At 40.3% G+C, this 26703-nt stretch overlaps 1 protein-coding gene across 2 annotated transcripts in view; it reads left to right on the top strand.

The window, feature by feature from the left end:
• atp13a3 (ATPase 13A3) overlaps positions 1 to 26703 on the top strand; it is a 45019-nt gene that overhangs the window by 12421 nt on the left and 5895 nt on the right. The window contains exons 3-33 of one of the 2 annotated variants that reach the window (XM_058072689.2): positions 1686 to 1771; positions 1838 to 2011; positions 2107 to 2319; positions 2436 to 2506; positions 2621 to 2704; positions 2874 to 2943; positions 4694 to 4828; positions 6422 to 6494; positions 6608 to 6739; positions 6840 to 7022; positions 7105 to 7262; positions 7959 to 8147; positions 8225 to 8286; positions 8407 to 8557; positions 10309 to 10425; positions 10529 to 10546; positions 10640 to 10793; positions 10925 to 11045; positions 12642 to 12766; positions 12860 to 13020; positions 14606 to 14734; positions 14804 to 14883; positions 14955 to 14997; positions 15081 to 15190; positions 16027 to 16123; positions 16191 to 16263; positions 16353 to 16530; positions 19743 to 19921; positions 21224 to 21312; positions 21388 to 21468; positions 25178 to 25261. In XM_058072689.2, coding sequence (XP_057928672.2) covers positions 1721 to 1771; positions 1838 to 2011; positions 2107 to 2319; positions 2436 to 2506; positions 2621 to 2704; positions 2874 to 2943; positions 4694 to 4828; positions 6422 to 6494; positions 6608 to 6739; positions 6840 to 7022; positions 7105 to 7262; positions 7959 to 8147; positions 8225 to 8286; positions 8407 to 8557; positions 10309 to 10425; positions 10529 to 10546; positions 10640 to 10793; positions 10925 to 11045; positions 12642 to 12766; positions 12860 to 13020; positions 14606 to 14734; positions 14804 to 14883; positions 14955 to 14997; positions 15081 to 15190; positions 16027 to 16123; positions 16191 to 16263; positions 16353 to 16530; positions 19743 to 19921; positions 21224 to 21312; positions 21388 to 21468; positions 25178 to 25261 — 3585 coding nt within the window. In that variant the 5' untranslated portion in view covers positions 1686 to 1720. The remainder of the gene's footprint in view (positions 1 to 1685; positions 1772 to 1837; positions 2012 to 2106; positions 2320 to 2435; positions 2507 to 2620; positions 2705 to 2873; positions 2944 to 4693; positions 4829 to 6421; positions 6495 to 6607; positions 6740 to 6839; positions 7023 to 7104; positions 7263 to 7958; positions 8148 to 8224; positions 8287 to 8406; positions 8558 to 10308; positions 10426 to 10528; positions 10547 to 10639; positions 10794 to 10924; positions 11046 to 12641; positions 12767 to 12859; positions 13021 to 14605; positions 14735 to 14803; positions 14884 to 14954; positions 14998 to 15080; positions 15191 to 16026; positions 16124 to 16190; positions 16264 to 16352; positions 16531 to 19742; positions 19922 to 21223; positions 21313 to 21387; positions 21469 to 25177; positions 25262 to 26703) is intronic. The other variant, XM_058072690.2, reaches the window with a different exon arrangement.

Genomic DNA, 26703 nt, shown 5'->3' with positions numbered 1-26703 from the left:
ATGACCCATAGTTCCGAAATTGATATCCCTTTACATAACATTTGATGCATTATCTAATCATTTACCACAAAGAGATTTCCCCTACTTATTATAGATAAAATCTTATTTCTAACTGCGATTAATTCTGAGTTAATAACAGGTCCCCTTTAATGTTTTTGATAGTGTAACGCATCACATCAAAGTGGAGATGACACAGAAGAGCAAAGAGGAGACGTGTCCTTGTGCGGGGGCCTGCTGGCGGGCTGTTGGAAAATACTGGGAAGGGTTTGGTCCCAAGCAAAAATAATCCCGTGGATGCCAGAGAGCCCACCCTCGCTGGATAAGATCAGATGCGGGGCGGGGGGGCGGTAACCGGGTGCGCGTGCCGCTTTCCATACATCACGTCAGTGTTGGTGGCACCTTTTTTTTTCCTACTTCTCAAAGTAACTCTCTACTAATTGAGTAAAATGGCTGAAGGGTTAGACTTCAGCTGTTTCTATTCATGTACGCCATGTTGGATGTTATGTGGCGGCATCCCACTAGAGGTTGTGCCGCTTTATGACTCGTGGTCCGCAATGCGTGGAAAAACTGTTCATGACTCTTCATGACTTGGGCCCATACGTTCTGGTCTATTAATATCACTGGAATACATTTGCACACTCATTCAGAATGCCCCGTTGGCATCTGGGCTCGCCCAAACAGGAAGCTGAACTTGGAATTCAGTCACATGCGCATCTTCTTACAGCGTTTCATGCAGGACTGCAATCTATTTGCGGTGTAGCGGGTAGACCGTCACCAAACGACACAAATAGCTATGACACATTTGAAAATAAATTTGTAAAATAACATGAAAGGCAAAATAAATCTTATCTTCTGTTGGTAAACAAAACGTAGCTGCCACTGGCACTCCTGCTCCTCGAGAGGCGGTATACACCCTGGACTGGTGGCCAGCCAATCACAGGGCACATATAGACAAACAACCATTCACACTCACATTCATACCTATGGCCAATTTGGAGTCGCCAATTAACCTCGCATGTTTTTGGAATATGGGAGGAAAAAAGGGTGGAATCGAACTCGGGTCTCCTAGCTGTGTGGCCTGCATGCCAACCACTCCATAATACAGTCATTAAGTTTCAAAAATTCATAAATTAATTAATTGATCGCTGTCTTGTGGTTGACTATAGCCTATTATTAGTCAAATCAAATACTGCAATACATTCATTCATTCATTCATTTTCTACCGCTTATCCTCACGAGGGTCGCGGGGGGTGCTGGAGCCTATCCCAGCTGTCTTCGGGCGAGAGGCGGGGTACACCCTAGACTGGTGGCCAGCCAATCACAGGGCACATATAGACAAACAACCATTCACACTCACATTCATACCTATGGACAATTTGGACTTGCTAATTAACCTAGCATGTTTTTGGAATGTGGGAGGAAACCGGAGTACGCATCCACGGGGAGAACATGCAAACTTCACACAGAGATGGCTGACGGTGGAATCGAACTCGTGTCTCCTAGCTGCAAGCCTGTGTGCTAACCGCTCGTCAGCCGTACAAATACATAAAATACCAAAATGGCCGCCCTGGTATCCTTTTGACTTTCAGTATGTGGCCCTCGGTGGAAAAAGTTTGAACACCCCAGCTTGGGCCGGAGAATTCTTCTGCTTAATACACCACTTGTGTACATTTTTGTCTGTGCAGCAACCAGGGAGGGGGTTTGCAGTCTGCCTTGCATCATGGAGAAGGAAGACGTAAAGGTCCTCAACAAGGGGGAAGAAGAAGAGATGGTCAGCAGTCTCCCATTTCTGCATCGGTTCAAATGTTCCATGTGTTCACACTGTGCCACCCCGCAGGAGCTGCAGGGCTTCCGCCTGTGCCGCTGGCGCCTGGCACTGGTGGGTCTCGGGGTGCTCTGTACAGGGGGCTTCCTACTCCTGCTGCTCTACTGGATGCCGGAGTGGTGCGTCAAGTCCACCTGCGTTCCTACCACTGCTCGTGATGCTGAAGTGGTGTTGCTCCGCTCCACGGTTGGTGGTTATTAACATTCTGCAGAAACATAAATCAGATGGCAGCAGGTTTTTGGTCTGCACTCCTCATTCATCCAAGTTGTGTTGTTGACCAGGATGAATTCCGTCGCTGGTTCCTGGCTAAGGTTCGAGTGCTTTTAGCCCCAGGGAGCAACCCCTTCCACAGCCTGGAGACCCAGACCACCTCCCCGTCTTCCCCTCCTTCCTCTTCATGTCCCTTTTCCTCTTCCTCTGCATCTCTGGCCAATGGAGACCCGCAGCACCCTCAGGAGCTCAGCAGAAGATACGTGGACTACCAGCCCACACAGGCAGGAAGAAGTCATTGTTTTCATGTCACAATAGTATTAGGATGTATCACAATCACAACCTGAAGACATTATACACACTTATTAGGTACTTGTACACCCTTTCCTGTGTCTTTCAGATTCGATATTTTACACTCCACAGCACCAAGTACTTTTGGAATGACAGAGTGCAGAACTTTGAAGTTTTAACGTAAGTTAAATACATGTAATGTGCACCTTTTTGATACGCGACAAGCATGCACGGTACTGCATAGTTGGGGATGCAGGTACCGTAAACCTTCATGTGTCCGCTTTGGCCTGACAGTGGTCTGGAGGATCTCCATGTTAGCTGTGCCGCTCTCCACTCGGAGCACGGCAGAGGCCTGACCAGGAACCAGCAAGAGTACAGGTAATTACCACTATAACAGGTCATAATAATCATAATAATATTAGCATCCATTCACTCTTTTAGTCTGTTCATTCAATATTTGTCCTGTTCAGCATGCCACCAAAAGTCTTTTTTTGAGTTTTGGCTTCCTGTGCACCCTTGATTTATGTTTATGCTGGAATTTTTTTAGGAAACTGTTCTTCGGAGTGAATGAAATTGAAGTAAAAGTGCCTTCTGTTTTCAAGCTGCTTATCAAAGAGGTAATACTGTCAACTTCAACTTTTGTTGTTGTTAGCATATTAGTTTAAACCGGCGCCAGCTAGTCTCAAAGGTGTCATAACTACAACCTGGTGTGTGTGCGCTAAAACAACAGAGTGCATTTGTTTTATGTAGGGTTGGGCATTGTTTGAATTGGAGCAATTCCAGTTCCGATTCCGGTTCCTAACAATTCTCAATTCCGATTCTTTTCAGAGAGACGGTGATTTGCATGGTTATAATGAGGATGCTAACCAAAGTTCTTGGATCAAATGTCTGTCTCCATGTTGTTGGTTTTTTTAATGACCTTTTTATAGATTACTTACGAATTACCATGAATTTCTCCATGTTCAAACCATTGAACATGAACATAAATATTTAGACTCTTTATATAGGAGTACACGTTCACAAAGCATGAGTATTTTTGGCACATTTTCTGTTGTTTGTGTTGGAGAGTTTTATTTTAAGTATTAAAAAATGTAATAAAATATAGAATTCAAATGTTCTTAATATATTTCAATTATATTATTCAAGCATTAGTTACTTAAATATACACTACCGCTCAAAAGTTTGGGATCAGTTGTAAATTTCTTTGTTTTCCAAAGAAAAACAGATTTTCATGCAATTCACAATACATTTTTTGCATTTCACAATTTTTTTATCAATTTCACAAACAATGAAACTGAATGAGATGATTTTCAAAGTAGGATGGACATTTTTGCATAGAGGCCTACTATCAACAACTGTCAGTCCTCTGCATCAATCTCCTGGTATGGCTGCTAATCCAAGTTCATCATTTTATAAGGCTAATAGATGATTAGAAAAGCCATCTAAAAATCCTAACTAAAACTAAAATCTCTTACCATGCTGTTAACTACTCCCTTCAGAGAGCAAGAAGTGCAAGAAGAAACAAAGAAACAAACAAGAATTATTCCATGTTATCGGTGTCGGAATCGGTCAGTTTCACTCATGGATGATTGGTATCAAAACCGGCTACATGAATCCCTCGTATTTACAAAGTCATAAACAGATTTTCCGTGCTCCAACTACAAAAATATTCCATTTATTGACTTGGAGTCCTATATCCTGGAAATTAATTTATCACTGGTAGGTCTGTAACCAATTAAATAAACCAGGGGTGACTGTAATCATGAAAGACAAAAAATATTTTTAGCAATAGCACAAACTGGATCTAACAAGGACAGAAAAACGATGCAAAATCCATGATAAAGCATGTTGGAAAAGCCATCTAAAAATCTAAACTAAAACTAAAATCTCTTACCATGCTGTTAACTACTCCCTTCAGAGAGCAGCACAAACTGGGTCTAACAAGGACAGAAAAATGATGCAGACAAATATGTGAGAGTGTGTAGTTTAAGACAAAGACGCCTCACAGGTCGTCACTTGGCAGCTGCACTAAATAGTAGCCGTCAAACACCAGTGTCAGTATCAACAGTGAGGTGGCGACTTCAGGATGCTGGACTTCATAGCAGGACTGCCAAGAAAAAGCCTGGAAACATTTCCAAGTGATCCCAAACTTTTGAGCGGTAGTATATGTGTATCTTAATTTAAATGTATATTTATTGTTTTGGATGATGCATCACAATAAACCTGTGGCTTCACTGACATGCTCTTAAAGCTAGCATTTTCTCTTGTGGGACAAATAAAGGCATATCTTATCTTAAATAGAATAAATAGTTTTTATATTTTGCTTGAGCCCGACTGATCCCCCCGTATCTGTTTCTCTTCCTGCAGGTCCTCAATCCTTTCTATATCTTCCAGCTCTGCAGCGTGATATTGTGGTGTGCAGATGAATATTACTATTATGCTGTGGCCATCGTCATCATGTCTGTTATATCCATAGCTACCTCTCTATACACCATCAAAAAGGTAAGCACTTGGAACTCCTGTGTCGTATTTCCCCGTCGGGTCAAACGTCACCACTATTCCGACATTCTTCTAAAACAAATTTCGCTTTGCCAAAATGCTAATGGTATAAGGCATTAGTAACCAAATCAAATGTATTGATTATTGAGATATATTATTCGATATTGGCAGTGGTGGAGCCATGTTTCATTCGGGTGACCACTCACATAGGGGTGGCCAGTGGGGTGGCCGTAACCACCATTGGCCACCCCATAACTTTTGGACTGTCTATTGGAGCAAATGAATAGCCGAGCAGTGACCCAAGGACATGTTTTCAATGCATAGTTCCTGGATTCTGCTCACCATCATGGCGGCCAAACCCGCTCAGGGCATAATACGGAAGTGGATGCCTATCGGCACTCCTGTTTTAATGGTAATGGTTTAATTTCATTTGAACATGCATCAGATTACAATTGAGTGCATCCCATAATCAGTTCCCAGTTCCACATGTCCAAAAGGAGTAGGAAGAAGCAAAGCTTATTAAATCCTACCCCTCCATCTGATACTTTTACAATCAGTAACTGTTACATTTGTTCACTTCCTGCTTTCCTAATATAATTTAAGTTTGTTTTTTTTTGTACTTTATTTTGTTATTTTATTTTATTTTTTTATTTTTTGTATTTTATTTTATTTGTTTTATTTTATTTTTTGTCCCATACCAAAGTAGGAGGGTACCATAGTAAGTGTCAATATAGTGATATATATAGCACATCATGACTGGTTCAAGACCTCTTCATCCTTGAATAAATTAAGAAAATAAAAAATTAGTCATCAATGAATGAATGAATAATTTTTTATTTTATTTATTTACATGTATTTTATTTTTAAATTATTCCTTCATAAATGAATGAATTTTTTATTTTCTTAATTTATTTACATGTATTTTATTTAATTTAAAAATTATTATTCATGAATGAATGAATCAAGCAATATTTTTCATTTTATTAATTTATTTAAATTTATTTTCATTTATTCATGAATGAATGAATAATTCCTATTTTTTTTAATAATTTTTATTTATTTTTATTTTTTTGTCACGTACCAAAGTACGAGGTGATATTTAGCCTTATGCATTATTTTAGCTGCTTGAAGATGAACTATATCAGCAAGTTGAAGTATTTGTCATTTTAGAAATAAGGAGTTAGTATGTTCTCTGTAGGCGGCATTATGAATTATCCTTACTGGCCTTTTTTTGCAGTACATTTAGCGAGTGAAGATTGCTTTTATAGTTATTAGCCCATATTTCCACACATAACTCGAGACTTACGAATTTAAGTCAAAGTAAGACTCCTTGACCGTTCATGCAAGATGCGGTTTTATGCTCTCTGTTGCGTGCCGCAGTGAAATGCATCCAAGTGGAAACAACGCTTAGGCTGAAGTCATATTCCACAGGGTGACCACTCGGGGGGGCCGCAGAGTGGCTCTGCCATTGGATGTTGGGATGAAAATGAACTCCTGCTTCGAGGCTCACGTGTTTTTGCTCCCCGCAAGTGTCCGAGTCATTGAAATGGAAAACATTGAGTGAAATATCTCTTTTCTCTCCTCTTCATCTTCTAGCAATATGTCATGCTTCATGATATGGTGGCAGCTCACAGTATTGTCCGTGTATCTGTATGCCGAGCCAACAATGGTTTGTGTGACATATTCTTCTATTTCTGTTCTTTTAGCCTGATTCTGCATCCATTTAACATCTATTATGATCTATTAAAAATCATCTTAAAAATGCATCTTCTGTCCTGCTAGATATTGAAGAAGTTTTGTCTACTGATCTGGTGCCTGGTGATGTCATGGTCATCCCCAGCAACGGGACCATTATGCCATGCGATGCCGTGCTGGTCAGCGGCACCTGCATTGTCAACGAAAGCATGCTTACAGGTTGGAAATTATATTTAATTTAATATTCATACCTAAAAACAACAAGGCTTGCCCCGAACCCTGGAGATGCTGGTCCTAATGCGAGTTCACCTCCCATCAGGCGAAAGCGTTCCTGTGACAAAGACCAACCTTCCAAACCAGTTGCCAGGCGACAGTGGCGATGAACCCGTGAGTGCCTACAGCACCGAGGAGCACAAGAGACACACGCTCTTCTGTGGCACCAACGTCATCCAGACGCGTTTCTACAGCGGCGAACTCGTCAAAGCCGTGGTGGTCCGCACAGGTGCCAGCAGACGTCGGGTCCACGCGCTGCGTCTGTTGACCGGCTTTTTTTTTTCACCGTCCACTTTTTGCTCTTGCCCCAGGCTTCAGCACAGCCAAAGGCCAGTTGGTGCGCTCCATCCTTTACCCCAAACCCGCCGACTTCAAGCTCTACCATGATGCCTACCTTTTCCTCTTGTGTTTGGTGGGCGTGGCTGGGATTGGCTTTGTTTACTCCATCGTCTTCAGCATCATGAAAAAGGTAATCTTTAAAACGGAGATGCACATTATCTTTATTTTTTGTTTTCTGCTTCTCCAGGCTAGTATTTTTATTTTTTTTCTTTATTTTGAACATGAAAAACATCCAAAGCACAACAAACCAACCAAAATCATTCATTCATTCATTCATTTTCCACCGCTTTTCCTCACAATGGTCGCGGGGATGCTGGAGCCTATCCCAGCTGTCTTTGGGCGAGAGGCGGGGTACACCCTGGACTGGTGGCCAGCCAATCACAGGGCACATATAGACAAACAACCATTCACACTCACATTCATACCTATGGACAATTTGGAGTGGCCAATTAACCTTAAACCTTAAACTATATCAGGAAAGCAGGAAGTGAACAAATGTAACAGTTACTGATTGTAAAAGTACCAGATGGAGGGGTAGGATTTAATAAGCTTTGCTTCTTCCTACTCCTTTTGGACATGTGGAACTGGGAACTGATTATGGGATGCACTCAATTGTAATCTGATGCATGTTCAAATGAAATAAAACCATTACCAAACCATTACCATAAAATACCTCAAATTAAATAATCACTTGATTCACTCACTGTCTTACTACTTCCCATGTACGGTACCGATAGCCACTGTACTTGAATGTTCCTTCCAACGGAAGCTCGATGATAAAGAGTTAATTAGCGAGAACAAGCTGTCATCCTTTCTGGCTCCTCAGGTGCCGGCCAAGACCATCATCATCGAGTCCCTGGACATCATCACCATCACTGTTCCGCCAGCGCTGCCGGCGGCCATGACGGCTGGTATCGTGTATGCCCAGCGACGTCTCAAAGAAATTGGAATTTTTTGCATCAGCCCCCAAAGAATTAATATCTGCGGGCAGATCAACCTGGTCTGCTTTGACAAGGTGAGTCCTGCGTTCCAGGTGTCGGTTAGTGTTCTACCTCGGTCCAGTAAGTATAATATTGTTATCATATCTTCTAGACAGGAACACTTACAGAAGATGGCTTGGACCTATGGGGAGTCCAGAGAGTTGAGAATGGAAGGTCAGAGTTTTATCTGCACAGATGTTTTAAAAACTGCTTGTGACATTTGTCCAATACCCTCATTTTCCTGGTCAACATTTATTGGATTTTTTGTTGAGTCCTCATTTCTTTTGTTTCCAGATTCCATCGATCGGAAGAGAAAGCCTACAAGGAGAATCTCGTCAAGTCCCAGTTTGTCGCTTGCATGGCCACCTGTCACTCCCTCACCAAAATAGACGGTCAGCTATCTGGGGACCCACTGGACCTGAAAATGTTTGAGGCCACCGGCTGGGTGAGCTCTGTACCTGCAGTAGTATTTTTAACGGAATACGTGACAGTACTTTGTCGCCACACTCATGCCACTGGGCATTTCACAGCTTCACATTTGAGAGTAAATATTTGTCACAAATGTAAGCAAATTAAGTCTACATTAAGTATTTTCAAGCATAAAAATGGCTAAATGAAGTAATATGAGACAGGAGCCACCAGGAAGTACAGAAAATAGAAGCAAAAAAAAAAAAGCAAGAAGAAGGAACTCTCCCAATGCTAATGTGTGAGTTTAAATGTGGTCTTTTGACTTATTTTCCTCATTATGTCCATTATATTTGGTCATATGACTATGATATGATATGAATATCATGTCTAGAGGGCTCTAATAATTCATTCATTCATTCATTTTCTACCGCTTATCCTCCCGAGTGTCGTGGGTGGTGCTGGAGCCTATCCCAGCTTTCTTCAGGCGAGAGGCGGGATACACCCTGGACTGGTGGCCAGCCAATCACAGGGCACATATAGACAAACAACCATTCACACTCACATTCATACCTATGGACAATTTGGAGTTGCTAATTAACGCTAAATTTTGGAATGTGGGAGGAAACCGGAGTACCCGGAGAAAACCCACGCATGCACGGGGAGAACATGCAAACTACACACAGAGATGGCCGATGGTGGAATCGAACTCGGGTCTTCTAGCTGTGAGGTCTGTGCGCTAACCACTTGACGCCGTGCAGCCACTCAATAAGCTTACCACTCCCACGAAATGGGAGGATGTTTTTTCCCCATTCTTGCCGTTACTGCCGCCTAGTGGCCAATTAACCTAGCATATTTTTAGAATGTGGGAGGAAACCGGAGTATCTGGAGAAAACTCACGCATGCACGGGGAGAACATGCAAACTCCACACAGAAGATGGCCGAGGGTGGAATCAAACTCGGGTCTCCTAGCTGTGAGGCTTGCAAGCTTAACACTAATACGCTGTGTAGCCACAAGCTATCCAGTTATCCTCAAATTAATTTCTTCCAAACTCAATAAGCTTACCACTTCCACACGGAATGGGAGGATGTTTTTTTCCCCACTCTTGCCGTTACTGTCGCCTAGTGGCCTAGCATGTTTTTGGAATGTGGGAGGAAAGCGGAGTACCCGGAGAAAACCCACGCATGCACGGGGAGAACAAATGGGAACAAATGAAGCATCTTCACCAATGCTGACCAGTCCTATTGCTTTCGTCCTTTAGAACAGTGATAAAATTAAAAATGTTGAAATTAAAATTACATTTTTAAATTTAAAAACAATTTCATTTTTTTTATTTTTAAAATTTTAATTTCATTATTATTATTTTATTTAAATTTAAAATTTTCACATACTGAAGTACGAGGTGATATGACCATACAATGACATAATGTGGGAGGAAACCGGAGTACCCGGAGAACACCCACGCATGCACGGGGAGAACATGCAAACTCCACACAGAGATTGCAGAGGGTGGAATCGAACTCGGGTCTCCTAGCTGTGTGGCCTGCGAGCTAACCACCGTGCAGCCCGGCTCTAATAATGTTCAGTCAAATGTATTTAGAAGGTGGTAAACAGGCTCTAACTACAAAAATATTCCCTTTATAAATGAGGACTACTTTGGTCGGTTCTGGACCCAACTAGTAGTTCCGATATCAGGTATTCGGTACATTGTTACTTAGTTTCACAGACTCGGGGAAGAGAGTGTCAAATGTAGCTATTGGCTTTCATATTTATTATTTTTTTTCTTTCAGATCCTGGAGGAAGCCACCGAGGAAGAAACATCTCTCCACAACCGCATCATGCCTACTGTGGTTCGACCCCCAAAGCAGCTGTTGCCTCCAGAGCCCGTATTACCAGACCAGGACATGGTAAGTTTGATTAGTAATGTTTGTGATAATGACAAGCCATCTTTGTTTTGCAATATCCTTGTTTTCATGTGTTCATTCTGCTCTGTTCTTTTTCCCAATCCAGGAACTGTATGACCTGTCTGTAAGTCGGCTGCCCCCTTTTCCATGAATTTCCTTTTTGTTCCTTTGTACAGCAGTCGTTTGCGCTTCAATCTGGTTTCATTCTTATTTCTAGTCGCAATACGAGATAGGTATTGTGCGGCAGTTTCCATTTTCCTCTGCACTCCAGAGGATGAGCGTGGTGGCTCGTCTCTTGGGGGAGAAACGTATGGACGCCTACATGAAGGGGGCGCCAGAGGTGGTGGCTCGCCACTGCAAGACCGACACGGGTGAGCTCTATTGACTCTTTAGGTACAACACTTAGCAACACACGCAGGCTTTCGTGTTCAACCCTAAACACGTGTTCCTCTTTGGACGAAATAGAAATTGCAACATTCGGTATCTCGCTGTCTCTTTGTAGTGCCGGACAATTTTCCAGAGATTTTGGAGGGATACACCAAGCAAGGTTTCCGAGTAATAGCGCTGGCTCACCGTCGCCTGGAATCCAAACTCACGTGGCACAAAGTCCAGAACATAAGCAGGTAGACTTCATTTATGAACGCACAAAATCAAAAGATGTGATGACCGAGCTGCATAGCTAGGTAGGGGTGCAGCAGTACAGGTAACCCACGCTAATGTTTATGATCATTATGAAATGATATTTAAATGAAGTATGACAATGAAATTGTTGTATACTGGGAGGTAGATCTCAAATAAAAATATTGATATCACATACAGAAAAAAGGAAGGACGTGGGAGTGGTCCAATTTAGGCCAGTATGCTTTACTACAGTTGTGGTTCGGTTATCGCTCCCTAGCTATATCAGTTTTCCAGAAATTAATTAATAAATTAGCATATCTTTACCGCTGCATGAAGTCATGAAGTTAGCCGTGGCATGTTGGACGTGATAGAATGGGAAAAAAAAGTCATCCTCCCATTCCATGTGGAAGTGGTACATTCATTCATTCATTTTCTACCGCTTTTTCCTCACGAGGGTCGCTGGGGGTGCTGGAGCCTATCCCAGCTGTCTTTGGGCATGAGGCAGGCTACACCCTGGACTGGTGGCCAGCCAATCACAGGGCACATATGGACAAACAACCATTCACACTCACATTCATACCTATGGACAATTGATTTATTAAATGGACAACGCATTTATTAAAAACAGAAAAATATACAAACTTTTTCAGTGCTTTGGTTCCGATTTTCTACAATAAAAGCTCTGATAAAACATTCCACTGTTCTCAAATATCTTAATTTTTATTTTTCTGCACTAAATAAGATGAAAAATAAATAAACAAATCAAGAATAAAGAAAATCAATCAATCAGTAATGAATAAATATAATAATAATAATAAAACGGCAAATAATAAAAACTTAAGAAACCACATATAGTTGGTGGGTAGACAAATTATTTTTTTCAGATTAAAATGAACAAAGCATTATTAGAGCCCTGTAGACATGACAAAACACGACATTTATACTTTTTTTATTTACAACATATTGCGCAACTGCAGGGTCTTGAGACACATGCTAACTCGCAAACTAGAGAGCTAGCAACCTAAACGGTAGCCTTCAAGTTATTTCCTTTAAACTTAAATAGCCAAAAACTTACCACTTCCACACGGATAGGGAGGATAACTATTAAGAGTTATTTAACCTTTAACATGAACATTAATCAAACATAATAATTTTTTCTGGGTACATGATACCATACAGCATCCATATCAAACTTGCGCGGGCCGCACTAACATTAAACTTTCATATCAAGGCGGGGGCCTCAAACTAGTGTCCGCTCAGCCAAATATGGCCCGCGGGCCGCGTGTTTGAGACCCCTGGTATAGGGTATAAAATAACCATTAGATAAAAGTCAAGTTCAAAGGTAAACAAAAAGAGCATGAGTTAAAAGCCAAATTAAATTTTAAAAAATCAACGTTCTCTACAGCCCTCAGGTCCTCCGGCAGGCTGTTCCACAAACGGGGGCCATAAAACTGGAAAATTACCTCACCGTGTGTTCGTGTTTTAACTCTGGGAATACATAACAGCACGGTGTCGGAAGCCCTGAGGGTCCGCAAGGGTTCATAACTTAAAAGCAATTCAGGTTCAAATAACGTCCATTTCTACCTTCCTGTGACTAGAGAGCACATCGAGACCAACATGGAGTTCCTGGGTCTAATAATCATGCAGAACAAACTGAAGAGCGAAACGCCCGGGGTGCTGCTGGAGCTCCGCAGAGCCAACATCCGCACAGTCATGGTGACCGGTAAGCTTCAGTCTCCCGTCTGTTTATATCTGTGCACATCATCGTCGCCGTAGCCGTCATGTTTCTCCTTTTTAATGTTTTTTTTTTTTTTAGGCGACAACATGCTGACAGCCGTCTCCGTGGCCCGAGACTGCGGTATGATCCCCCCGCAGGACACCGTCATAATTGCAGACGCCATCCCGCCGCATGATGGGCAGACCGCCAGAATCACCTGGAGATATGCCGACAAGCCAAGCATGGCGGCGTGTGTGGAGGTGAGGATGCAGCGTCAAATGCCTCTACTTGGAACTAGGCGTGGAACGGCATCGTAACCGTTGGCAAAAATGTCATTCCTGCAGGGTATTCCAATTACAGCTGTAATGTGTGTTTTGAAACTTGTTTCTTAAAAGAGAAAAAATGTCAAGGCAAAACTGTCATTTTTAAATCATAACAGGATATAAGAGGTAAAGAAAGACATGTATTTAAAATAAATAAGATATGCCTTTATTCGACCCACAATGGGAAATTCCAGCTTTACAGCAGCTAAAGTAACACAAAAGTAGGGATCGACCGATATGTTTTTTTGGGGGCCAATACCGATTTTTTCCCATCACCCTTATTTGTGGCCGATACTGCTTCCTCAATTTATATGAAAAAATGACCATGATAACAAATATTACAGGTCTCAATTTTCCATCACCCTTAGCCGATGGCTGATTTTTTGCTTGGGCCGATATTTGTGGCCGATAAATAAATTTAATTAAATAAAAAATTAAATAAAACCATTACCAAGTATTCAGCAGCATTCCTGGTTTTCAGACCCACAAACTAAACTATATTGTAGCGTCGCTGGGAGCACTTCCTGGTTCCCAGCTTGCTTTGCGGCACCGTCGATGTAAATAGTTCGTCAGTTTGTAGTCAAAGTTGCATAGTTGTTCATTCTTTGTTTGCTCAACTTGTGAGAGTGCTTTTATTCGTCTGTTGCATTGGTATGTGATGTTTGGGGGATTTGTTGTTGTCACACTGTGACTTAAACTGTTAATGTCTAGCGATCATACAGTGAAATGTGAAGGGCTTAGTATTCATGTTACCTGTTTCAAAGCAGGTGGCAATATTTCAACTAAGCCTAATGGTAATGGTTTAATTTAATTTGAACATGCATCAGATTACAATTGAGTGCATCCCATAATCATTTCACAGTTCCACATGTCCAAAAGGAGTAGGAAGAAGCAAACCTTATTAAATCCTACTCCTCCATCTGGTACTTTTACAATCAGTAACTGTTTTTTTTAAATAATGCACCTCGTACCAAAGTAGCAGATGATATGAGCATCCAATGCCATAATGGGTACCATAGTAAGTGTCAATATAGTGATATATATAGCACATCATGACTGGTTCAAGACTCTTCATCCTTGTATTTAGCAAACATCAACTGCTTGTATTGTTGTTGTATTGCTTGTTAACTGTTAAAAGTTGAAAATGCACTTTTGTTGTGATGTGGCGGCGGGGTGCCGCGACTGCGTGTGTTGCTGGGTCCTCCGGTAACACAAAGCTGCACGTAAATCATGCGCGGAAAAATATATTGGCGAACCCACGCGCGTATCTGCCCATACCGATTCAAGCAAAGAACGCAAATATCAGCCCGATATATCGGCCGGCCGATGTATCGTGCGATCCTTAATCTGGATGTTCACTGTTCATGGCTAGGACGTGAAATAAAACGGGACTTTTTCATACCGTGGATACCTTGACCCGGGGTAACCAGCCCATGCCTGCTTAGAACTTAGCACCTTTCCACTTCCACGTGGATGCCATGCGGTGCCACGTACGTAACCTGCATTGAAATGCTGCTTTTAGGAGGTGAACATCAGCCTGGACGATGTTTGCCACATGGATGAACCCAGACATCAGGAGCGGTACCATTTTGCCATGAACGGAAAGTCATTTTCCGTCATTTCCGAGCATTTCCCAGATCTTCTTCAAAAGGTATGATGTCTTTCAAGAGAGAGTGCATTCAAAGACTTTGTTATTGCTAACACCCGATCGTCTTTGTAGCTGGTGCTGCATGGAACAGTGTTTGCCAGGATGGCCCCGGATCAGAAGACGCAGCTCATCGAGGCCTTGCAGGACGTGGAGTGAGTATACGTAAATCCCTTCGATGTCTTCCGCACGTTTACTTGATCCGCTGTCGTTTATTTGCTCACAGCTACTTTGTGGGAATGTGTGGCGATGGAGCCAACGACTGCGGGGTACGTCCCACATCTCGAGGAGGGACCGTGGCAGGTGGCAGCCCGGTGTTGAAACAAACATACGTTTTTGTTTTTTTTTTTAGGCTTTAAAGAGGGCTCATGGTGGCATCTCGCTGTCAGAGCTGGAAGCTTCCGTAGCCTCCCCCTTCACCTCCCGGACACCCAACATCTCGTGTGTCCCGAGCCTCATCAGGTTGGTTTAACTTCATTTGGGTTCTTTTCTCTTGTTTATTTTTATTTATTTATTTTTTTATTTTTTATACTTTTTTATTTTTATTTTTTATTTTTTTATTATTTTTTTTTTTTTTATACTTTATTAAAAATGTTTTTTAAAACAAAATGTCAACATTAATACAAACAAACTCAAAACAAAAAGATATCCTTGTCATGGTGCAATTTGAGTCTCTTGTTTCCTTTTTTTTGTAATGTATTTTTTAAATTTTTTAAACAAAATGTCAACATTAATACAAACAAACTCAAAACAAAAAGATATAAATTAGTTATTTCACATTCCTTGTCATGGTGCAATTTGAATAATTTTTTGTTTCTTTTTTTTACATTTTATTTTTTCAATTTTTTATAAACAAAACGTCAACATTAATACAAACAAACTCAAAACCAAAACATACAATTTAGTTTTTTCACATTCCTTGTCATGGTGCAATTTGAGGCATTTCTCTTGTTTCCTTTTTTTTAAAAAATACTTTATTGTTTCAATTTTTTTAAACAAAACATCAACATTAATACAAACTCCAAACAAAAAGATATAATTTAGTTATTTCACATTTCTTGTCATGGTGCAATTTGAGTCATTTCTCTTGTCTTTTTTTTTTAATACTTTATTTTTTCAAAATTTTTTCAACAAAACGTCAACATTAATACAAACAAGCTCAAAACAAAAAGATACAATTTAGTTATTTCACATTCCTTGTCATGGGGAAATTTGAGTAATTTTTCTTGTTTACTTTTATTTAACACAAAAATACATTTGATGCTGACTGTTTTTAATTCTTTTTACTTTTTTTCCAGGGAGGGCCGCGCTGCTCTCATGACCTCCTTTTGTGTGTTCAAGTTCATGGCTCTTTATAGCATCATCCAGTACATCAGCGTCACCCTCCTTTACTCCGTATGTACTCTTCTTTCTGCACTCCATGGAGACCCGGAACATTCATGACAACTCCCCTTTCTCTCAGATTCTCAGTAACCTTGGAGATTTCCAGTTCCTCTTCATTGATATCGGCATCATTCTTTTCATTGTTTTCACCAGTAAGTTTGGAAATAAGTAGGAAATATGTTTTAAGCAATGACGTTTATGAATGTTTATGATTTCTCTCCTTTTGCTCCACCACCTCCAGTGAGTCTGAACCCAGCCTGGAAGGAGCTGGTTGCACGTCCTCCCCCGTCAGGCCTGATCTCGGCGCCTCTGCTCTTGTCTGTGCTGAGCCAGATCGTCATCTGCTTTGGCTTCCAGATGCTTGCCTTCTTTTGGGTGAAATACCAGCCCTGGTACACCGTGTGGACACCACTCTCAGAGTGAGTGCGTGAGGAACGTCACGCTGAAAAGGCAACACATTAGAAATGTACAAACATGCACCAATATGAGTTTAAAATGAATGAAACGCAACTCTTAACTTCCCATAATGCATTGCGTCTGAGCAGCAGTAATTGGACTGCCTCCCTCTGTGCTCCTCTAACTCCTCTGGTGGACAGAAGCAACATTGCATCCCTTTTTCTGTGCTGCTTGTCAAACTCCCATGAAATGCATTATGGAAAACATAAATATTTTTTTTTAACAATAAGAACATTCAAATAACATTCAAACAGCTGCAGAAATGGAAAAACAGAAGTCCAAATATTACGAGAGAAAAGGCCTACGATAGTGACATAATTTCCCCGCAATATTATATATATTAATATATATATAATTATATATACTAAATTATATAATAAAATTACATAAAAAAAATGTACATTAAAATGAAGTGCCTTTTTTTTCTTTCATTACAAGTACCGTACATCCATTCTCATGAAATTGCATTATTTATATATATATATATATATATATATATATATATATATATATTTATATATATATATATATATATATATATATTTATATATATTTATATATATATATATATATATATATATATATATATATATATATATATATATATATATATATAATGAGCTATGAGAGAACCCACACAATGTCAGGAGGTCATTACTCAACATGACAGCGTGACTCACGGCGTCGTCTTAGAAGGCTAAGATCATCACACAGCAACTTATGAATTTATTTTTCACTTTATGAAATGAAAAAATTCATTAAAAAAATCATAAAATTACCAGAAGAGAATTTACAAGAAGAATGCTACAACAGCTGCAGAAATGGAAAAACAGAAGTCCAAATATTACGAGAAAAAAGGCCTACGATAGTGAGATATATTCCCCGCAATATTATTAATATTATATATATTAATTATATATATATATTATTATATATACTAAATTATATAATAAAATTAACATTAAAATTAAGTGCCTTTTTTTCCTTTCATTACAAGTACCGTACATCCATTCTCATGAAATTGCATATATATATATGAGCTATGAGAGAACCCACACAATGCCAGGAGGTCATTACTCAACATAACAGCGTGACTCACGGCGTCATCTTAGAAGGCTAAGATCATCACACATCAACTCGTGAATTTATTTTTCACTTTGTGAAGTGAAAAAAAATCATAAAATGTTTTTTTAAAAAATCATAAAATTACCAGAAGAGAATTTACAAGAAGAATGCTACAATAGTTGGAAAATTTGAAAAGTAAAAAACAGCAAAAATGTTGCAGTTTTTTTTTCATTTTAAATTCTTACTGATACATGTTTGTATATTTCTCAGGTACACCTTTTGCGCGATTAGTTGGGTGTCTGTCATTGGATGACACCGTACATCTGTGTGACTTATATATGTGCCAATCTGTTTTTTTATGTAGTAGGTGCAGCTTATATGTACATAGGTATACCATACAGTGCATCCGGAAAGTATTCACAGCGCTTCACTTTTTCCACATTTTGTCATGTTACAGCCTCATTCCAAATTGTATTAATTTAATCTCTTACCTCAAAATTCTACACAAAATACTCCATTATGACAATGTGAAAAAGTTTTTTTTTTTTACTTTTTTGAATTTATTAAAAATAGAAAACAAAAAAATCACATTTACATAAGTATTCACAGCCTTTGCCATGAAGCTGAAAATTGAGCTCAGGTGCATCTTTTTTCCACTGATCATCCTTGAGATCTTTCTACAGCTTAATTGGAGTCCACCTGCAGTAAATTCAGTTGATTGGACATGATTTGGAAATATAATAACTGTCTATATAAGGTCCCACAGTTGACTGTGCATGTCAGAGCACAAACACCAAGCATGAAGTCAAAAGAACTGTCTGTAGACCTGCGAGACAGGATTGTCTTGAGGCACAAATCTGGGGAAGGATACAGAAAAATTTCTGCTGCTTTGAAGGTCCCAATGAGCACAGTGGCCTCCATTATTCGACTAGTCAGGATAGAAGGAAAAATGAATGCAGTTCCTGCTGCTGAAAAACATCCCCACAGCATGATGCTGCCACCACCATGCTTCACTGTAGGGATGGTATTGGCCTGGTGATGAGCAGTGCCTGGTTTCCTCCAAACATGGCGCCTGGCATTCACACCAAAGAGTTCAATGTTTGTCTCATCAGACCAGAGAATTTTGTTTCTCATGGTCTGAGAGTCATTCAGGTGCTTTTTGGCAAATTCCAGACGGGCTGCCATGTTCCTTTTACTAAGGAGTGGCTTTCGTCTGGCCACTCTACCATACAGGCCTGATTGGTGGATTGCTGCAGAGATGGTTGTCCTTCTGGAAGGCTCTCCTCTCTCCACAGAGGAACGCTGGAGCTCTGACAGAGTGACCATCGGGGCCTTGGTCACCTCCCTGACTAAGGCCCTTCTTCCCCGATCGCTCAGTTTAGAAGGCCGGCCAGCTCTAGGAAGAGTCCTGGTGGTTCCAAACGTCTTCCATTTACGAATAATGGAGGCCACTGTGCTCATTGGGACCTTCAAAGCAGCAGAAATTTTTCTGTATCCTTCCCCAGATTTGTGCCTCAAGACAATCCTGTCTCGCAGGTCTACAGACAGTTCTTGACTTCATGCTTGGTGTTTGTGCTCTGACATGCACAGTCAACTGTGGGACCTTATATAGACAGTTATTATATTTCCAAATCATGTCCAATCAACTGAATTTACTGCAGGTGGAATCCAATTAAGCTGTAGAAAGATCTCAAGGATGATCAGTGGAAAAAAGATGCACCTGAGCTCAATTTTGAGCTTCATGGCAAAGGCTGTGAATACTTATGTAAATGTGATTTTTTTGTTTTCTATTTTTAATAAATTCAAAACATGTCAAAAAAAACCTTTTTTCACATTGTCATAATGGAGTATTTTGTGTAGAATTTTGAGGTAAGAGATTAATTTAATTCAGTTTGGAATGAGGCTGTAACATGACAAAATGTAGAAAAAGTGAAGCGCTGTGAATACTTTCCGGATGCACTGTATATTGGACCTCCTGGAACGGATTAATTATGCTAACCAAGCTATATCGAACATATGTGTACGGAATAAAAATGCTTGTGACTTGTAGGGTGAACACTGAAGGTGTGAAAAGAATTGCACAAATTCATTTTTCCGTGGATGCTTTCAGTGCCTGCAATGCCTCATCGCACGTGAACACGTCCGAGCTGAACCACACAGAAGTGGACGACCACAACATCAGCAACTACGAGAACACCAGCCTTTTCTACGTGTCCTGCTTCCAGTACCTGATTGTTTCCATCATCTTCTCAAAGGGCAAACCTTTCAGGAAACCAAGCTACAAGAATTGTAAGCGCACCTCACGACCGACTTAACTGTACAGTGATATGAAAAAGTATCTGAACCTTTTGGAATGTCTCACATTTCTGCATAAAATCACCATCAAATGTGATCAGATCTTTGTCAAAATCACAAAACAAAAAAAACAGTGTCTGCTTTAACTAAAACCACCCAAACATTTATAGGTTTTCATATTTTAATGAGGATAGCATGCAAACAATGACAGAAGGGGGAGTTAGTTAAACACTGTTTAGTTAAAGCAGTTAACTGAAACCACCCAAACATTTATAGGTTTTCAATCAGTCCACAAAATATTTTGCCCAAACTTCTGTGGAGTGCTCTTTATGTCTCCTTAGGCAGAGGGTTCAGTTATTTATTCCTCCCCCTTCTGTCATTGTTTGCATGCTATCCTCATTAAAATATGAAAACCTATAAATGTTTGGGTGGTTTCAGTTAAAGCTGACACTGTTTTTTCATCAAAAAACAGTGTCTGCTTTAATTAAACAGTGTTTAACTAACTCCCTCTTCTGTCATTGTTTGCATGCTATTCTCATTAAAATATGAAAACCTATAAATGTTTGGGTGGTTTCAGTTAAAGCAGACAGTTTTTTCATCAAAAAATAGTGTCTGTTTTAACTAAACTGTGTTTAACTAACACCCCCTTCTGTCATTGTTTGCATGCTATCCTCATTGAAATATGAAAACCTATAAATGTTTGGGTGGTTTCTGTTAAAGCTGACACTGTATTTTCATCAAAAAACAGTGTCTGCTTTAACTGAACAGTGTTTAACTAACTCCCCCTTCTGTCATTGTTTGCATGCGATCCTCATTAAAATATGAAAACCTATAAATGTTTGGGTGGTTTCAGTTAAAGCAGACAGTTTTTTCATCAAAAAACAGTGTCTGCTTTAACTAAACAGTGTTTAACTAACTCCCCCTTCTGTCATTGTTTGCATTCTATCCTCATTAAAATATAAAAACCTATAAATGTTTGGGTGGTTTCAGTTAAAGCAGATACTGTTTTTTCATCAAAAAACAGTGTCTGTTTTAACTAACTCCCCCTTCTGTCATTGTTTGCATGCTACCCTCATTAAAATATGAAAACCTATAAATGTTTGGGCATTTTTAGTTAAAGCAGACATTGTTTTTTCCATCTGTTTGATTTTGACAAAGATCAGGTCACATTTGATGGTGATTTTATGCAGAAATGTGAGAAATTCCAAAAGGTTCAGATACTTTTTTCATACCACTGTACTTACTGTACACGCTGCATGCACTTTTACACTGTTGTGTCTTTTGTATTCCCCGCAGGGCAGTTTGTTGTCACTTGTTTGACTTTGTACATTTTCCTGCTGTCCATCATGTTCTACCCTGCTCAAGCCATCGATGACTTCCTGGAGGTAAAAAGCATAACAAGTATGGACTGTGCTGGTGTGTTAGCCACGTTTGAATAAGGTGCATTTTTCCCCATGCAGATTGTGTGTGTTCCAATGGATTGGAGACTAAAGCTCCTCTCCATCATCGTAACCAATGCTGCTGTGTGTTTTGTGGTAGAGGTAAGGCGTGTGTATCAGTGTCATAGCGATGGGTTGTTTTCCCATGCAGGTTTATGTTTTTCTTTCTCATGCAATGTCTTCATCTTTGTATCTTAGTTTTGTTTTTTGAGAAGCCGTGAAAACTGTTGCTTTTAAAGCCTCCTCCTGGTTATTGAGCAGAAAGACGGCATCCTAACGAGGAAGAATTGGAATGCATGATAATGGAGGGTTTATGCTGACTTGCTTCACTTAGTGGAGCGTGTTAACAAAGCTTCCTAATACTTTGGCTGCCTTTGCATACACGCAATGCTTAGTGTGCACGCTAGAGCAGGGCTGTCCAAACTGCGGCACAATCAAATTTTTAACAAACTAATCATCAGCGTGAAACCCTTAGGCGCCAGAAAATAATCAGGTTTGATGTTGTAGCTTGAAGATACTTGGAGGTAAATGCGTATAAAAATTGAGAAAAATCATCAGTATGACCCAAATTCACTGATCTAATTTGCATATTATGACATCACCACGCTCAGAACTTGTCAGATCCCCTTCGCCACGATACCCAGCATGCGTCCCCCCCTAAAGGAATAAATATTAGCAGTTTGTTTAGTTTTTCAAATCATTGAGAAGCACTGATTTACAGGAAGATCTTCCTCCACCGCAACGCTGAAATAACCTTATGTCTGCTCATTGTTTACATTTCTGAAGAATAAAATCCAAATATTATAAGTGGGGAAAAAAAATCACTTTTACAAGAATAATATCATTTTAGCACCATAAATTTGAAATGAAATGACATTTTTTTTTTTAGAGTCAAGCCAACAAAAGAAAATAAATACGTACTTTTTCTCGTTATATGATGGGAATATTCTGGCAATAAAGTCGAAGAAAGATTACAATAAGAACGTTGAAATAATAGTTACAAAATGTAAGAAAATAACAGCTGCAGAAATGGAAAAACAGAAGTCCAAATATGACGAGAAAAAAGGCCTACGAAAGTGAAAAACTTCAATTTCATTAGAATGGATGTGATGAAAGTATTTATTAAATACTAAAATTAAATTAAAAAAATTAACACATTAAAAATAATTAAGTGCCATTGTTTTTCCTTTCATTACAAGTACCGTACATCCATTCTCATGAAATTGCATTTATATATATATATACAGTGAAGAAAATAAGTATTTGAACACCCTGCTATTTTGCTATTTCTCCCACTTAGAATTCATGGAGGGGTCTGAAATTTTCATCGTAGGTGCATGTCCACTGTGAGAGAGATAAACTAAAAAGAAAAATCCAGAAATCACAATGCATGATTTTTTAACAATTTATTTGTGTGATACAGCTGCAAATAAGTATTTGAACACCTGTGTATCATCTAGAATTCTGACCCTGAAAGACCTGTTAGTCTGCCCATTAGAAGTCCACCTGCACTCCATGTATCATCCTGAATCAGATGCACCTGTTTGAGGTCGTTAGCTGCATAAAGACACCTGTCCACCCCATACAATCAGTAAGACTTTAACTTGTAACATGGCGAAGACCAAAGAGCTGTCCAAAGACACCAGAGACAAAATTGTACACCTCCACAAGGCTGGAAAGGGCTACGGAGCAATTACCAAGCAGCTTGGTGAAAAAAGGTCCACTGTTGGAGCTATCATTAGAAAATGGAAGAAGCTAAACATGACGGTCAATCTCAATCGGAGTGGAGCCCCATGCAAGATATCACCTCGTGGGGTCTCAATGATTCTAAGAAAGGTGAGGAATCAGCCCAGAACTACACGACAGGACTTGGTCAATGACCTGAAAAGAGCTGGGACCACCGTTTCCAAGGTTACTGTAGGTAATACACTAAGACGTCATGATGTGAAATCATGCATGGCACGAAAGGTTCCCCTGCTTAAACCAGCACATGTCAAGGCCCGTCTTAAGTTTGCATATGACCATTTGGATGATACAGAGGAGTCATGGGAGAAAGTTTTATGGTCAGATGAGACCAAAATAGAACTTTTTGGTCATAATTCCAATAAGCGTGTTTGGAGGAAGAAGAATGAAGAGTACAATCCGAAGAACACCATCCCTACTGTGAAGCATGGGGGTGGTAGCATCATGCTTTGGGGGTGTTTTTCTGCACATGGGACAGGACGAGTGCACTGCATTAAAGAGAGGATGACTGGGGCCGTGTATTGTGAGATTTTGGGGAACAACCTCCTTCCCTCTGTCAGAGCATTGAAGATGGGTCGTGGCTGGGTCTTCCAACACGACAACGACCCGAAGCACACAGCCAGGAAACCAAGGAGTGGCTCCGTAAGAAGCATATCAAGGTTCTAGCATGGCCCAGCCAGTCTCCAGACCTGAACCCAATCGAAAATCTTTGGAGGGAGCTCAAACTCCGTGTTTCTCAGCGACAGCCCAGAAACCTGACTGATCTAGAGAAGATCTGTGTGGAGGAGTGGGCCAAGATCCCTCCTGCAGTGTGTGCAAACCTGGTGAAAAACTACAGGAAACGTTTGACCTCTGTAATAGCAAACAAAGGCTACTGTACCAAATATTAACATTCATTTTCTCAGGTGTTCAAATACTTATTAGCAGCTGTATCACACAAATAAATTGTTAAAAAATCATGCATTGTGATTTCTGGATTTTTCTTTTTAGTTTATCTCTCTCACAGTGGACATGCACCTACGATGAAAATTTCAGACCCCTCCATGATTTCTAAGTGGGAGAAATAGCAAAATAGCAGGGTGTTCAAATACTTATTTTCTTCACTGTATATATATATATATATATATATATATATATATATATATACACACACCGTATTTTCTTGACTAAGTCACTCTGGAGTATAAGTTGCACAAGGCCAAAAATACATAATTAGGTATAAAAAAACATACATAAATCGCACTGGAGTATAAGTCGCATTTTTTGCGGGTAATTAATTTTCCAAACTACTTGACCAAAACAGACATTACGTCCTCTTGGAGGGCAAGTTCTAACAATAAAAGAATAGAGAACAGGCTGAATAGGTGTAAGATATGCTAACACAATGGTTATTCAGCTACACAAAAAATAAACATGAACAGAAAAGGTGTCCAATGTTTATGTAACATAATCACTTTTTTCATTTATTAGTCGCTCTGGAGTATAAGTCGCAGGAACAGCCAACCTATGAAAAAAAGTGCGACTTATAGTCCGGAAAATACGTAAAAAAAGAGCTATGATGAGAGAACCCACACAATGTTAGGAGGTCATTATCATCTTGGAAGGCTTAAGATCATCACACAGCAACTTAACTGAAAATCAAAAACAGCTAAATTGAAAATCCACCTGTAATAATAATAATAATGTTAATCAAGTGAAAAATGAAGAGAATATAAAGAGAAAAAAATTTCAATTTGATGAATCAGCTCCTGGTATGATGAGTGACTTTGTGGCCCTTGCTGGAGTAAGTTTGGACACCCCTGTGCTACATGGTTTTACCCGGCCAACTGCTATCAAATTTGGACTAAAATCAAACACAATCATTGACCTTATAATCAACAATTGTACTAATTTGGCAGATAATACACCCGACACTTATGCTTTTTTTTCCCGTCCATGCGATGATTGACGCAAAATGAGGCACAACACGAGCCCCCCCCCAATAAAAAAAAATGCACAAAACAAAGCAAACTACATCACATAAAAATTAGCCTTTCTGTAATTCTGTCCCCTGCCCACTGCACTGTAGACCTTCATCATTGACATCGTCTTATGGAAAGTTGTGTTCAACAGAGACAAACAGGGCAACGCTCCCGCTGCCCCACCACCACAGGTTGGGAAAATCTGACATCTTTTTCTAGCCCTTTCCATTTCCTTTTGTGTGGTGTTCCCTCCCTCCCTCCCTTTCTCTCTCTTCTTCTTCTGACACATCAGCAGCAGCAAAACATCCATAATCTCCTTCTGTTTGTGCCTCAACAACCTGACATGATTCACTTCCGGTTTGCTCCCCCCCCCCCCCCCCCTGCAACCTGCTGGCCTCAAAGCTCCACTCGCCGCATCTGCCTATTAGCCTGTGATGCTCCCACTAAGAACCAGTCAGTCAAATGGGTGTCTGAAGAAGTCGAATCATCCGACATCCGCTGTGAAGTCCTTGGTTTTTGTCTCCACACGCTTCTTTTGAAGTCTTTAAGGGTCGCGTGTCGCACAGAAAAGGTTTCACCAGCAACCCCGAACCCCCCCACCCCCCAACTAACACTCATGCATGCATGCAAAATTGTTGTTTTGTGTCATAGCATCAGTCTGGTTACTAGGGATCCTCCAGCGGCTTTACCAATGTTGCCTGACGCCTTCCTCGTCCTCACATAGCATAACAAACATAGCATAACATCTACCGACAACACGCCAAGAAATCATGCTGTTTTTGATTGAATATGGCCTATTTTGTATTTAAAAAAACTGGGATATTTAACAGGATCGTTCATCCACACCAGCAGTATCGTCCAGTAATGATGACTTCTCACCCCACTACCAAAATAATGCGTTACATTCATCTCCCTCTCGATCCCTGATTCTTCTGCTGTGGGACACCTGTGAACAAGAACACAATTGTTCATCACACACACATGTGACGTCACTCTCAGCATATCAATACAAGAAATTGATAACAGTTAGAGTGACCATTTGGATGATATCAATATTGTACCTTTGAAGAACAAACTACAATATGAAGAAATTAACGGTATTTCATTCATTCATTCATCTTCTACGGCTTATCCTCACGAGGGTCGCGGGGGTGCTGGAGCCTATCCAGCTGTCTTCGGGCGAGAAGCGGGGTACACCCTGGACTGGTGGCCAGCCAATCACAGGGCACTTATTAACATCCATCCATCAAACCGTCCATCCATCCATCCATCCATCAAACCGTCCGTCAGTCCATGCATCCATCCATCAAACCATCCGTCCATCCATCAAACTGTCCGTCCATCCATCAAACCGTCCGTCCATCCATCAAACCATCCATCTGTCCATCCATCAACCGCCTGTCCATCCATCAAACTGTCTGTCCATCCATCAAACCGTCTGTCCATCCATCAAACCGTCCGTCCATCCATCAAACCATCCATCCGTCCATCCATCAACCGTCTGTCCATCCATCCATCCATCAAACCATCCATCCATCCATCCATCCATCAAACCGTCCGTCCATCCATCCAACCGTCCGTCCATCCATCCATCCATCCAACCGTCCGTCCATCCATCAAACCGTCTGTCCGT

This window comes from Doryrhamphus excisus, linkage group LG4, assembly GCF_037039965.1.
Source record: "Doryrhamphus excisus strain RoL-2023G ecotype Guam linkage group LG4, RoL_Dexc_Guam_v1.1, whole genome shotgun sequence".
Taxonomy (NCBI): Eukaryota; Metazoa; Chordata; class Actinopteri; order Syngnathiformes; family Syngnathidae; genus Doryrhamphus; species Doryrhamphus excisus.
The sequence above is the reverse complement of the archived record's forward strand: the minus strand, read 5'-3'. Positions and strand labels throughout refer to the sequence as shown.